Source organism: Pavona decussata, unplaced genomic scaffold (genome assembly GCF_977016875.1).
Source record: "Pavona decussata unplaced genomic scaffold, jaPavDecu1.1 SCAFFOLD_180, whole genome shotgun sequence".
NCBI lineage: Eukaryota > Metazoa > Cnidaria > Anthozoa > Scleractinia > Agariciidae > Pavona > Pavona decussata.
The window spans coordinates 1,035,001-1,047,240 of record NW_028145590.1 but is presented as its reverse complement, the minus strand read 5'-3'; the positions used below and the strand labels follow the sequence as shown (position 1 = coordinate 1,047,240).

General features: G+C 39.3%; 2 protein-coding genes across 3 annotated transcripts in view; one reads left to right on the top strand and one right to left on the bottom strand.

The window, feature by feature from the left end:
* Positions 1-3,674: 3,674 nt before the first annotated feature.
* LOC146463141 (monoglyceride lipase-like) overlaps positions 3,675-12,240 on the top strand; it is a 10,020-nt gene continuing 1,454 nt past the window's right edge. For both annotated transcript variants that reach the window (XR_014856959.1, XM_085084777.1), the window contains exons 1-7: positions 3,675-3,966; positions 5,048-5,154; positions 7,344-7,480; positions 8,650-8,760; positions 10,266-10,358; positions 11,266-11,481; positions 11,981-12,240. The exon at positions 11,981-12,240 is cut by the window's right edge. Coding sequence is in view for 1 of the 2 variants with exons in the window: in XM_085084777.1 (XP_084940903.1) it covers positions 3,737-3,966; positions 5,048-5,154; positions 7,344-7,480; positions 8,650-8,760; positions 10,266-10,358; positions 11,266-11,481; positions 11,981-12,082 (996 nt within the window). In the remaining variant the exon portion in view is untranslated. The remainder of the gene's footprint in view (positions 3,967-5,047; positions 5,155-7,343; positions 7,481-8,649; positions 8,761-10,265; positions 10,359-11,265; positions 11,482-11,980) is intronic.
* Positions 9,038-12,240, bottom strand: part of LOC146463138 (uncharacterized) — a 21,096-nt gene continuing 17,893 nt past the window's right edge. The window contains exon 13 of the mRNA XM_085084765.1: positions 9,038-10,390. The gene's annotated coding sequence lies outside the window, so the exon portion shown is untranslated. The remainder of the gene's footprint in view (positions 10,391-12,240) is intronic.

Here is a 12,240-nt window from a genome sequence, read left to right as displayed (position 1 = left end):
GCTTCATTATTTGGAAAAATTAAAAAAAAATAAAAGTATCAGGCTCAATTTCCACCTTTCTCTCCAGCCGTCCCCTAATATATAGCGGCTCATAATTGAACTTTCAAACGTACTAAATACCTTTTAACTTCCTAGTTCCATCCTTTAGACGAGCTAAAACCACTTCCCATCTCAATTTATTTACCAATGTTTCATTCGTATGTAACAAAGAGCTTTGAATTGTGACATAATAAAGAAGGAAAAATCACGCGCAAGACAGCCAATCAAACTCATTGTAGCTCACGTAATGCGAATGCGCGTAAACGCCTGAACTTTCAAACGCGTTGCTAGGTTACTAAAGACCTTGAGATTTTGATACGAGTACGACTACGAATACGAGATTTGACTTCAAGTTCTTAGCGAAGTACAAAGAAGAGATATACCAGGAAGCTTCGTTTTACGCTTTGTGAACGACGAACTTGACGCAGTTGTTTTGAATGATGGTAGCTAAGCCCTTTTGTGATTCCAAAAGACGCGATCACGCGGTTCTTACAAAAACTCGTTGTAAAATGACGACGGTTATCTCGTTTTCCCGCTAAAATGACACTGGATCACTCCCATGCGCTCTTTCTCTATTGGTAAAACTAGTAGCACTTACTAGAATTTAAGGTTTCCAATCTTTATATGCAGAGAGTTAAGACCCCAGTGAGGGGATACTTCTTGGAATTTTTGGTAGGGGTAATCCCAAACCAAAACATGTGATTTTTCAATACTCGTTTTCAGCCTCTAATGGTTAAAATCTATCCTGTTTTCAGACAAAAACGGTTCCAAAACATTACCCCTTGGGGCGGCAAAAACTTGTATAGGATATTAAAAGGAAGTACTTCCACCCTCAGGTGCCAGGCTTTATTACCTCTGTTCTGCCGCTGAATATACCAGCGCTCAAGTGCAAGATCTCGTGCGAAGCTGTTTAGCGATGAGAGAAAACAGAGGATACAATGAAGCCAGAAAACTCTCAGCGGAGAGGTATTGACAACCATACAAGACTGCTTTCTCTTATGTGGACCGTGTGATAAATTAATGATGACCAGCCAATTGGACCTGAAGATTGTATAGAACTCCAGAAGTAATCTATCTTACTAACCAGTTGTAGCAACACCCTAAGAGAGAATCGGTTAGACAACCCAGATGGTCTTAGAGAGATTGTAGACCGGCTACCATACGCCGTACGATTAAAGTGCCGCGAATTCGCATACTCAATAACCCTAAAGGAACGAAGAGACCGGCTTCCTTAAAGGGCATCACAGACTTCGTCGAAGCACAGGTGACCCCGGCAAGCTCAAGCTGTGAGCGATGGTCATCTTGCGTTATAGTGGTCACGGCGTAAATATAAGAGTTTGTATGGGAATATTTACGATCGGGTTTAGGAGGTAGAAATACTGGAAAACTTCTTAAGAAAAATGAAATACTTTGCTTCTGCGTGTATTGCTTATTGTCTGTTTGCTTCTGTTGCTGATTTGAGGCCATTTTAGTTTAAACTTTTAAAAATCATACACATATGTTAATTTGCGCATTTACTTTATTATGTGACTTCTAAGACCTCCTTTTTTTCCAACCGACTTTAACCATCATCTTTTATTTCAAATTTGCACCCCAGAAGCTCAAAATTACCACGGCCAGAGAAATGCGTGAAAAAAGTCACGCTCACAAGTTGTGGATCGATACTTTAAGGTATTAAAAGTTACTTCAGTGCTCGGCGTAATAACTTATAAAATTTAGTGGAATAACTTATGTTTCAACATTTGCTCTATTGCGCTTTTTGAAACCAATCCGATAGTTCACTAGCTAGAGGGAAAAGACTAGAAGTATTGTGTAGGATGCTAAATTAAATTCATATTGAAGTTGGGAACTATCAAGGACAAAAACTCGTCTCCTCGTCCCAGGGTAGTAATGGTTCCTAGCCGGTGCATCATTAACTATCCAAGGAATTTCCATATGAAAGGCGCGAAGATGCTCCTCGTCTCTTGTGTCAATTAAAGATTTTGGTGTTTAGTAGGGTGTTTAAGACAGAACACCATTACTTTTACGTGTCAGCAAGGTATCGTTCAGGTTTCACGCGAAGGAATCCTGACCAGTCTGGGATGATATGATGAAATTGTTAAAATTTTCTCACAACTATTCTTCATCAGTTTTATTAATTTTCTGTCTAGTTTAGAATAGTACATTTTAGGATTCAAATGACACTTGAGCTACGTCCAGATTGGTCTTTTTTCATATTTTACGACGAGATCTCTGTCCCCGTTTTGAAAGTACACTGATCCGACTTGAGGTGAGGAAAGTCGATATTTATGCTGTTTACAAGAAACCGGTCTACAAAAATCATGTCAGACCTGTCTGACTCATTTCAGAACTGAAACCGACACGGGTGACTCAGACCGGTATGCCTTCACATCGGTCTCCGTACGAGTACTTACTTCTGTGTACACGAAACCGGTTTGTTTTTACTGCATTTTCCCTTACGGGAAGCATGTTCGTGTGGATAGGAAATCAGTGACAAAAATCCGTTAACATTGTCCTGTTTATCGTTTCTCTGTCTGTCGTCCTCCTCTTCGAGGGAAAGCTGTTGTGAAACATATGCTTGTATAATTAGGTGATAGATAGAAATAAATAGAGATTGATTGTAACAAGGAATAAACAGCAAATTGAGAAGAATCGGGTGGGAATATCTGGTAACGTGGGTGAATGCGTTAACAGTTCGTGTCATGAATACAGGTTGTAACAGACATTTAATTGCATTAGTCTGGGTAAAATAGACAATGGACTTGTAATGTACAAAATAAAGCCCTTGGGAAATCTCGGATATACGCGAAAGGGGTGTGTATTTCCGGAAAAAGTAGATAAAAAGGAACAATATTGTAAGTGTAGATCAGATCGAGAGATTGTAAAATTGTGAAAGTGAAAGATTGTACATTGGATCATAAATAAAAGAACATGGAAGGATACAGTCCTCAGTTTTGTTGAACCAGCGGACCGCAGAGATCTTCTTTGAGATTTCCGCAAAAAAGCAGCACCCCATTTATAATATTACAAAACAAAATGTAGGAAACTGCCTTAGTAAAATACATAAGGTTCCTCTCGCATATTGCCGCCCGTCCACTATCTTTATCACACTTACTTTCTATCTGTAAACGTCTGAAGCAGACGTTGCATGAAATGATGCATTCTGGAACCGAAACATGAACGTCAAAAACGTAAATTTGGCGTTAAAATTTTATGCCTTTTATACATGGCGGAAGAAAGATCCTAGCACTAGGAAGACCCTAGAAGGCGATAGAACTTTTCGTTTGGAAAACTAACGAAACTAACCATTGCTCTTACGGATTGTAAATATAAAACTAGTAAAATCGCCCTAATTATAACTTTAACCCAAATAAATATACTTGAATAAATGTGGAAGTATTGCTTACAAATATTCGAATAAAGACAACCCTTAACTTTTTCCAAAATTCCCCTAACAACTGAATGCAGAAAACGTACGGCGCTAAGATGATCCTCCTTTAAAATACGATGATCGGCCGCCATCTTGAAGATTGGGGAGCGACTAGCCGAGCGACCTGCCGAGCATCGCCGAGCGTCTCGCCGAGCATGATTTTTCCCGCCAAATGTTCGTTTCCTAACGACGCATGTAGACGACGGGTGGTGTTACACTTCATTGATCAAACAACTGAGCGAAATTTACATCTTTGCATAATTACAAATGAGATGCTTTGTTTTCTCCCAGCATAATATTTTGGCACGCTTCATCACGCTCAGATCAGCATGTTTTGTCACACCTTTACCTAAACAACTTAATCAATCTCGATTTTTCGCTGTTCTACGGACACAAACGATGAGCGAGAAAGTTGTAACAGAGGAAAGTTCATTCAAAAATGCGAACGGGAAGAAAATTTTTACAAAATGTTGGAAACCAACAGACAAGCGCCCCAGGTGAGAGACTGCAAATGTTAGCTAATATTACATGTAAAATAAAGTGCTTAGATTCTAGATCGTTTCGTTTATTTTTTGGCCCATACAGCTGACTTTTAACTGCTTTAAACGGATGTCATCAAACTTCGCCAATTGCTGTCGCTTCGTTCTTAAACTTAAACAAAAAACAGGTCGAAATCGGCGTTTGTTTTGGTCAAAGATTTAAAGCATTATGATCGAATGATTAAATATTCACATTCGGTACAAAGGGCGAATATATCTTTCCTTGAAGTTTAAATAAGTGGAAAAGAATCGAACATTCAAGATTGAATACAAAACTTAACACAGGTGGAAATGACAAATTTGTTTTAAGGTTTAAAGTTAATTATTCTGAAATCATGCAACGGTGTACTTATTTTGTTCTGTACAAAAATCTGGTGCAATGATAAAGCTCTTGTTCAGCTGAAATTATATTGTTAATATATTCAAAAATTTTCAAAAGAATTTCCCAGACATTTTCTCATCGATCTGTTTCATTAAGCTAGTTCTTTCGATGAAAATTTCGCTTAAATGTTTGAGCCATTCATTTCTTTCTCAATTATAAAACCGGCGTTTCGAGGGCCAATCGGTCGAAAGCTTGTTGTTGTTCTCTGTGTTGTTGTCGCATATAAGCCAAGATGGATTGCAAAATAATCGTGTTGTGGTCGATTTCGTTAAAAGGACACCGGAATTAACAATCTTTAAGTAGTAGTTGTTGTAGTCAATTTTAATGTAAAGTAATTCTGATAATTCTAGTCATAATTCCTTTTTTTAAAGGTCCTAATAAGCTTAAGTCAACGTGTCGAACTGAAGTTCTTTAATATTCATTCTTAAGCTTAGCTTTCAGCCACCTGTCAAAATTACCACCTCCAAAACTGCCAAGTTCGAAACCAACTTGATGACTTTCGTAAGTTCAATGCCTTCCATGAGAGAGAGGCTATGGAAATGTTATGGCGCTACACAGTTTGTAAAGACCTGTAAAGCTTCCTAGGATTTAAATATATATATGTGTGTTTGCATGCTCATAAAAATAAAAATTGATACATCTTTTAATTTTGTGCAGAGCATTGGTGTTTATCACCCATGGATTTGGAGAGCACTGCTCACGTTATGAAAGGCTTGGAACAGCTTTAGCAGAACAAGGTTACCTTGCTTTCAGTCAAGATCATGGTATGTAACCTCCAAACAAGAGGGTTACTTGTTCCCAGGGCCCCTCAGCACTGACAGCAGAAACAGGACTAGGGTCGAGGCTGCCAAATATGCAAAATATTTCATTCCACATTGACAGGGAGAAAAAGTGCGTGGAGGGGGAGATTTGTGGGTGAGTCGGTGAAAATGTTGGGGGGGGGGGGGTTCATGTAGCGGGGTATGTGAGGGTTATCGGGAGACGGGACAACTCCCCATTTTCTGTCCCCCATACTTTCATTTCTCCCCCTCCCTCAGTAACTTCTGCTTTCGTGTAGTTCCCATCGCAAAGTATCACGCAATGGTTCAAATGTTTTTTCCTAGGTAGGTGAGGGGAGGGGGGGGGGGGTGAAGTGCTGCTGAGACTCTTTTGTAAGAGAGTGTTCCCTGGTTCTCCAAATTCTGACCATAATATTTCACCATACGTGTCCCAGTTGCTCAAAGCTCGATTAACCTAATCCTGGGTTAATGTGAACTTTGATTAGAATTTAATTGCTAATCAATTAAAGATACTCCCAAAAGATTTTAGTTCTTTAAATTTGACTTAGACATCTCTTTACCGCGAGCTTAAAATTAGAGTTTGAAAAGCATTTTTAAAAACAAGCGAGTTGAAAACCTCAATTAAGTTTTGATCGGGGATTAGGGTTATTCGGCTTTCAAACAACCAGGCCCTGTTTTTCAGTCCTGGTTTCTAAAATTCATACCTTGTGTTGAATGATATCTTTTGATTACTTCTCCTTTTCACTTGGTTGTGTGAAGATGTCAATAAACCAATTATGTTTGTATGCCAGCTCCGAATGCCTTGAAAACTATACCCAGATTTTGAGCAGGTCAAACCATTCAATTTTGAACCAAAGAGGTAGAATCTGATCTTTCAAACTTAAAAATGGCTTTAAAAAAATGTTATCCTTTTGGACAGCACATACATTTATAGCTTATACATGAAAGTTAGTACCCACCCCCCACACCCCACCCCCCCAGGTTCTCCAAGTTCCTCTTCCACCTTGGAAACCCCGCTAATAATCATGCCGATCGTGACCATAGATTTGCCCTAACCTCCCCTCCCTGATACTTCCCCACTCCCCTCACCCCTACCGCAACCACCAAAACACCATTAAACAATACAATAAATTGTATGACTTTGATGACTTTCACAGTGTGATTCAGGAAATCTCAAACTCATTAAAAATTCATGACGAGAAAACAGAGGAAATCATTATTGTGAAAGAGATTTTGGAACATGATCATAATTATCATAAAAGATGACGAAGTTTTGCTTTGAATTTCTCCAAGAATTATTATGGTTTGAGAAACTTCCTGTGATTTATCCGATTATTAAATACCACCAATTCTCGGTGTTTGGAAGTTGAATCGTAAAACACCCAAGGTTGTTTGTGTTTGATATAATACTTGATCTACACTTGACATAAAAATTGCTGTTCTGCAAACAGTCAGAAATCATGCACATGTTATAGGATTAAGCAGCGAAATTCATTATCGGAATTAAAATTATTCATCATCGGAATTATTATTCATCACCGGAATTAAAAACAAAACAAAAAATACATGATATGTATGCTTCAATTCATCCTTTTTTGATCTGTGTCCATTATATTCAGTATTTTCTTTTTTTAGGCCCCATCCACACAAATCCGTTTTCCGGCGTTCTGTAGACCTGCATCCGTCAAAAGCTCTAGTCTCACTGGACCCTGATAACCTGCACCTGCATTGTTGTTTAGGGTTGGGAGCATTGTTCTGTTGTTCGTTCTTTTGTCCTCTCGACCAACCATGTAAGACGTTGCAAATGGAGCAGGTCGTTCCTTTTCGTTTGAAAACGCAACTTTTTCCTTACAGATTAATATTGGCCTTCCATTGAAAAACGATAACTTGACGAGGTCGAATTCAACTGGCATCTTTTTGGAAAAGTTCCGTTTTCGGTCACCGTTTTCATCGAATACGCCTTGACGGCAGGCAAAAACGGGGGAAGTGGCTGAAAACTTGCGTTTCCAAACGAAAACAGATACGTGTAGGCGTGTAGATGAGCAGATACGATTCAAAAACGCTTCATGCGGACGGAGAAATTTTTTAAAACGGAAAGAAAAAAATCTTTTGCGTTTTCAAAGGAAAATACGTTTGGGTAGGGCCTAAAATATAAACCTGTACATTTTTTCCAGTTGGTCATGGCAAGAGTGAAGGAGAAAGGGCACAAGTGTCGGATTTTAGCATTTATATCAGAGATCTTTTTAAACACATTGATCAAGTCACAGCAGAATACACAGAAATACCAATATTCATGTTTGGTCACTCAATGGTAAGTGCATCAGCCGTGATTTAAAAGGTCGAGGAGGGAAACAAAGTACTGACGGGTTTACACAAGGGATTTTTGTGCATTGTTGTTAAAGGGACAGTATCACGCTATTTTTAGTAACACGTTGAAAATCGAAAAGATGCTTTTCGGTTGATAGCAGCCAAGATATAATGACAAAATTCCATTAAAAGACTACCAGAATGCAAAGAAACTATCCAATAATATTTTCGCCGGCAGATGACCAAGAAAAACAGGTGTTCAAATTTCAAGACGTCGGGCCGACGTTTTCAATTTTCGCTGTCGTAACGCACTAAAAATCGCCGGTTGTACTATATTTTGGTTCAACGTTTCGTCTAAGAATCACTAGTAGTATTTCTTTAAAATAGTGATTTAGAAATTAACTGTAACACAGTGTTCAAAGTTAAAATTTAGTGAATTTTGACCAAAAATCATATCTCCCATGATACACCCCTTTAAGCACTTCTAAATGCAACATTCGTCGCACTGAAGTTGGAGTTGTTTTAATCGCGCATTTAAACTAGTGCCGATCTCAGCGCGATTAATCGCCGCGTGTCACAGGATTTGTCAGAAAAAATAGTCATATCGCGCTGAAATCGCAGCTGGCTTACATTGGGTGATTTGAAGTCGCAGCCTTGCACGAGAAAAACAAAAGTTGCATCAATCAATCCATCCATCAATCAATCAATCAATCAATCAATCAATCAATCAATCAATGTTTATTTATCCACGTAACGTCTAGTCTCCTACGCAGCCGTTCTTTGTGTCGTCACGCAACGCTTCGGGAGGAGCGTTGCGTCACGACACTAAGAACGGCTGCGTAGGAGACTACGTAACGTCTAATGAGCTAAAAGCTCGTTCAAAATACGTAGTTGCTGAATAACATGTAAACGGGCCTTTAAAGATGTAGGGTTATATACAAATGAAAACTCACATTTCGTAGGAGAGGTTAGGGGAGGAGTTGTTAAAAACACTATCTACCGGGCTTTGCCGTCTTCTTGGACGGAGTAAGCCTCCCACTGAATCGCAGCAATTAACTGAATTTAATTTATTTTGTCAATTTAAAGCCTCCCAGCCTTAGCTTAAATCTACTTAATGTCAATTAATTGCCACGAAAACCTGACTTTTTGTCAACTTTCCCTTCATATTTTCAGGGCGGAACAATAGCTATTCTGTCTGTTATGGAAAGACCTTATTTCTTCACAGGAGCTATTTTTAGTTCCCCAAGTGTCACAGTAGATCCAAAACTGGTCACACCCTGCCTAGTAAGACATTCCTATCTGATAAAGGCCTCAGCCGAGTAGCCTCCCTCACTGACGTTCTTTTGGCTCGTCACGCAATCTTCACTCCCCAAAAGATTGCGTGACGACCAAAAAGAGCGTCTGCGAGGGAGGCTATTAGCCAAGGTATTAAGATTTATTATTTGCATCTGCATGTAATAGGCCATTTTACAGTCGTGTGCTTAGTGACTTGGCCTTGGATTGGAAGCGAGGATGGAAGAGACCTTGTTTTGATACAAACCCCACTGCTTTTCATATGCAGATCATGCTTTTCTTATACTAACTAGTTTGCATTTACATATGAAGAACAGTGAGGTTTGTATCAAAACAAGGTCACCCCCAGCCTCGCTTCCAATCCAAGGCCAGGTCACTGAGCACACAACTGTAAAGTGGCCTATTCTTTCTCTGATCCTGGTGTCTTCAATATATAACAGCGCCATTTCACCCTAATCGAAGTAGATGGCTAGTGAATTTTTCCCCATAAAAAAGAAATGATTAACATCGATTAAGTCGGTAACCTATTTCTGGAAGATTGTTTAATGTCTTAGTCCACAGAAACGATAAACAGTTGTAGATGTTTGGGCCAGAACTTGCACAGTAGTTAGATACTGTTTCTAAGAAAGCTTATCGCAAATTCTTCCAAACTTTTATTTTTTTGTTGCTATAACGCTATGGAATCAAGAAAAATGTTTCTCTCTCCTTCAAAGAAAATAAAGGTTAAGAAGCTGGCAAAATATTTCATGATGACGACAATGAACTTATCACCCAAGAAGCAAGAAGGAAAACTACGTTTTATTAGCTGTAACTAATTGTATCATTTCTGTACGATACAGAAACTGTTATTTTCAAGGGCACACAACGGTTCATTTCGGTGGATTTCTGTTCGGAGCGCCTCGGTCGTCTCAGAAATTCGGATTTAGGTGTAAAGAAACTGTGAGGTTTTCCTCGGCAACTGTTAGCTGAAGATTTCGTAACAATGGAAACCTTTCGTTTTCTAAGGGGCAAATATTTTAAAAAATGAGAAAACGGTCAGCTGGCATTTTCGTGAAACCAACACACACAGCTAGTATTAAAATTCGGGGAATAAAATTCCTTTCCCTTAAACATTCTGCAACTTAAATTAATATCTTTTAAAAAAGTAGAAAAGATCGAGAAACGTAGGATACAACATTGAATTTTTAAACATTTTGCTGAAATGTTTACTACAATGAGGTTATCATCCAAGAAGTCAGGAACAAAAGCGACTAATAGGTCATTTCCGAGTTGCTGTGAACCTCACTATGAAAGCGCAGCTAGGTGAAAAACTTTTTATATATGAAAATTAGTAAAATTTGCATATAAATGAAAACTAATTTTCATAACAAGAAACTTTGCACTTAGCCTCGCTTTCATAATGAGGTTCAAAGCAACTTGGAAATGGTCTATCGTATTCTGCGCGCTACAGAGACTGTGATTTTACATTGTTTTAAGTTGTATTCTCTTTTCTGTAGGCGTTTTTAGGGAGAATAGCCTCGTGGATTGCTCCCTCTTACCAAGTTTTGCCACCACTTGATCCCTCATTGATAAGCAGTGACCCTGTACAGGTGAGGCAACTTCTGCGCATGATCACCATGAACTGTCAAAAACAGTTTTACGCATTACAAATCACATCAGTGGACATCAGTTTTTAAGAATTTTATCATGAACACCGACCGCCCAAACAGAATACACAAGTCAGTGTTATTCTGTAAAATAACAACCTTGGTCAGACCGTACATCATTCGAAAACACCATTGACGATAGCTGTCCGTTCTGGTTTGCGAACAAAGGTAGACCTGCGCCGTTAAGAAGCTTTACTGATATCCCGGCATCAGACACTTCGCCCAGTGGTCTGGCTCACACTAGCGCAGATGCGACGGACTCGGAATCAGAAAAATCTTCTGCTGGACCTAGTGTGAAGCAATACGATGGAAGCAGAAACGGAAGCCGTTCCGTTCTAAATCTCGAGTAAAGGGAATGGTTGGTTCTACTGCTTGTGCTTCCGATTCCGATCAACCAGTCCCACTTGTTCGCAAGCGACGGAATCAGAAGTGGAATCGGAATACAAAGGAAATGTTCTGATCCTTGCGATTCTGATTCCGTCGAGCTTACGATTGCTATTCCGTCTCCGCTTTTTGGTTCACACTAGAACAGAGGGTTCCTCCCGTCGCCAGTGTGAAACAGCCCTCGTTAGCTTTAATTAACTCTCAAAGTCAGCGCGCGCGCGACACTACGTATGCTTTGTTTTGATTCAAAGTATCTCTCTAGCGCGCGTTCTTTTTTGTTGTATTTTTCACCACTGAAGAAGAGGCAGCAGCCTCGAAATGTCTGGTAAAAAAATTTTTTTTCAGCGCCGGTATCTAGTCAAAACAATTTCAATATCTTTAACCTTGTACTCAAACAGCTGCGCTGCACAAGTCATATATTTTAGCTTGATTTTTAGTATGAAATAAATCTGATTTTACATTCCAGGTTGAGAAATATTCCTCAGATCCCCTGAACTGGCATGAGGGTTTGAAGGCAGGATGGGCTGCAGCAGTGTTAGACGCGATGGATGAAATTCAGAAGAACTTGCCAAAGTTAACAATACCACATCTAGCCATCCACGGAGACGATGACCAGATTGTCAAAATAGACAGTTCACAATTCTTACATGACAATTCTCCAAGTTCAGACAAAACATTAAAGGTAGATATAAAGATCTGAGAATGGTCTATATCATTCAATGTGTGACACAGGCATAGAGTACTCGGAAAAAGGAAATTCGAGTACGCCTATCTGGAGCGGAACCTAAGAACTTCCGATTACTAGTTTGGATGATCTACCACCAAGCTACAGGAGACGCGTGGGAGCTAAGGTCATTAAAACTAGGTTCAAGGGACAAACGTCTTACATACTGCTAGGACTTGAATGTCAATGTGTGGCATATGCGCAATTGAATAAATGTGATGGAATATTTTAAGCCTGGTGGATAAACGAGAATGATGTATTATTCAGTAAGTGACACAGGCATACTCGGAAAAAGGCAATCTTAGTACTCCTATCAGGAGTCGAACTTAAATACTCCCGAAGTGTAACAGCCGTGAACATATACAGATTTACTTTCCAAACATTATCACAACATGCACAAAAATACTTTTAGGGGGTACTATCCTTGATGTGGACTTAACAGCATTTCCTTTCCTAGGTTTATGAAGGAGGGCGCCATGAGCTACTGAATGAGGTGGAAGAAACTGCAAGCAAAGCCCACAAGGATATTTTAGACTGGATCCAAGAGAGGCTGCCTTAGCTTTCAATTGATGTTCTCGTGAAGAGTGTACACTGAATGGAACTGTCAAATGTCATACTTCAAAAATTGTTCTATAATACATAATCTACAATCCTGGCCAAAACTGTTGGGTGAATTTGAAAACTCAACACGAAATACCCCCTGCTCCCTCCCCCATG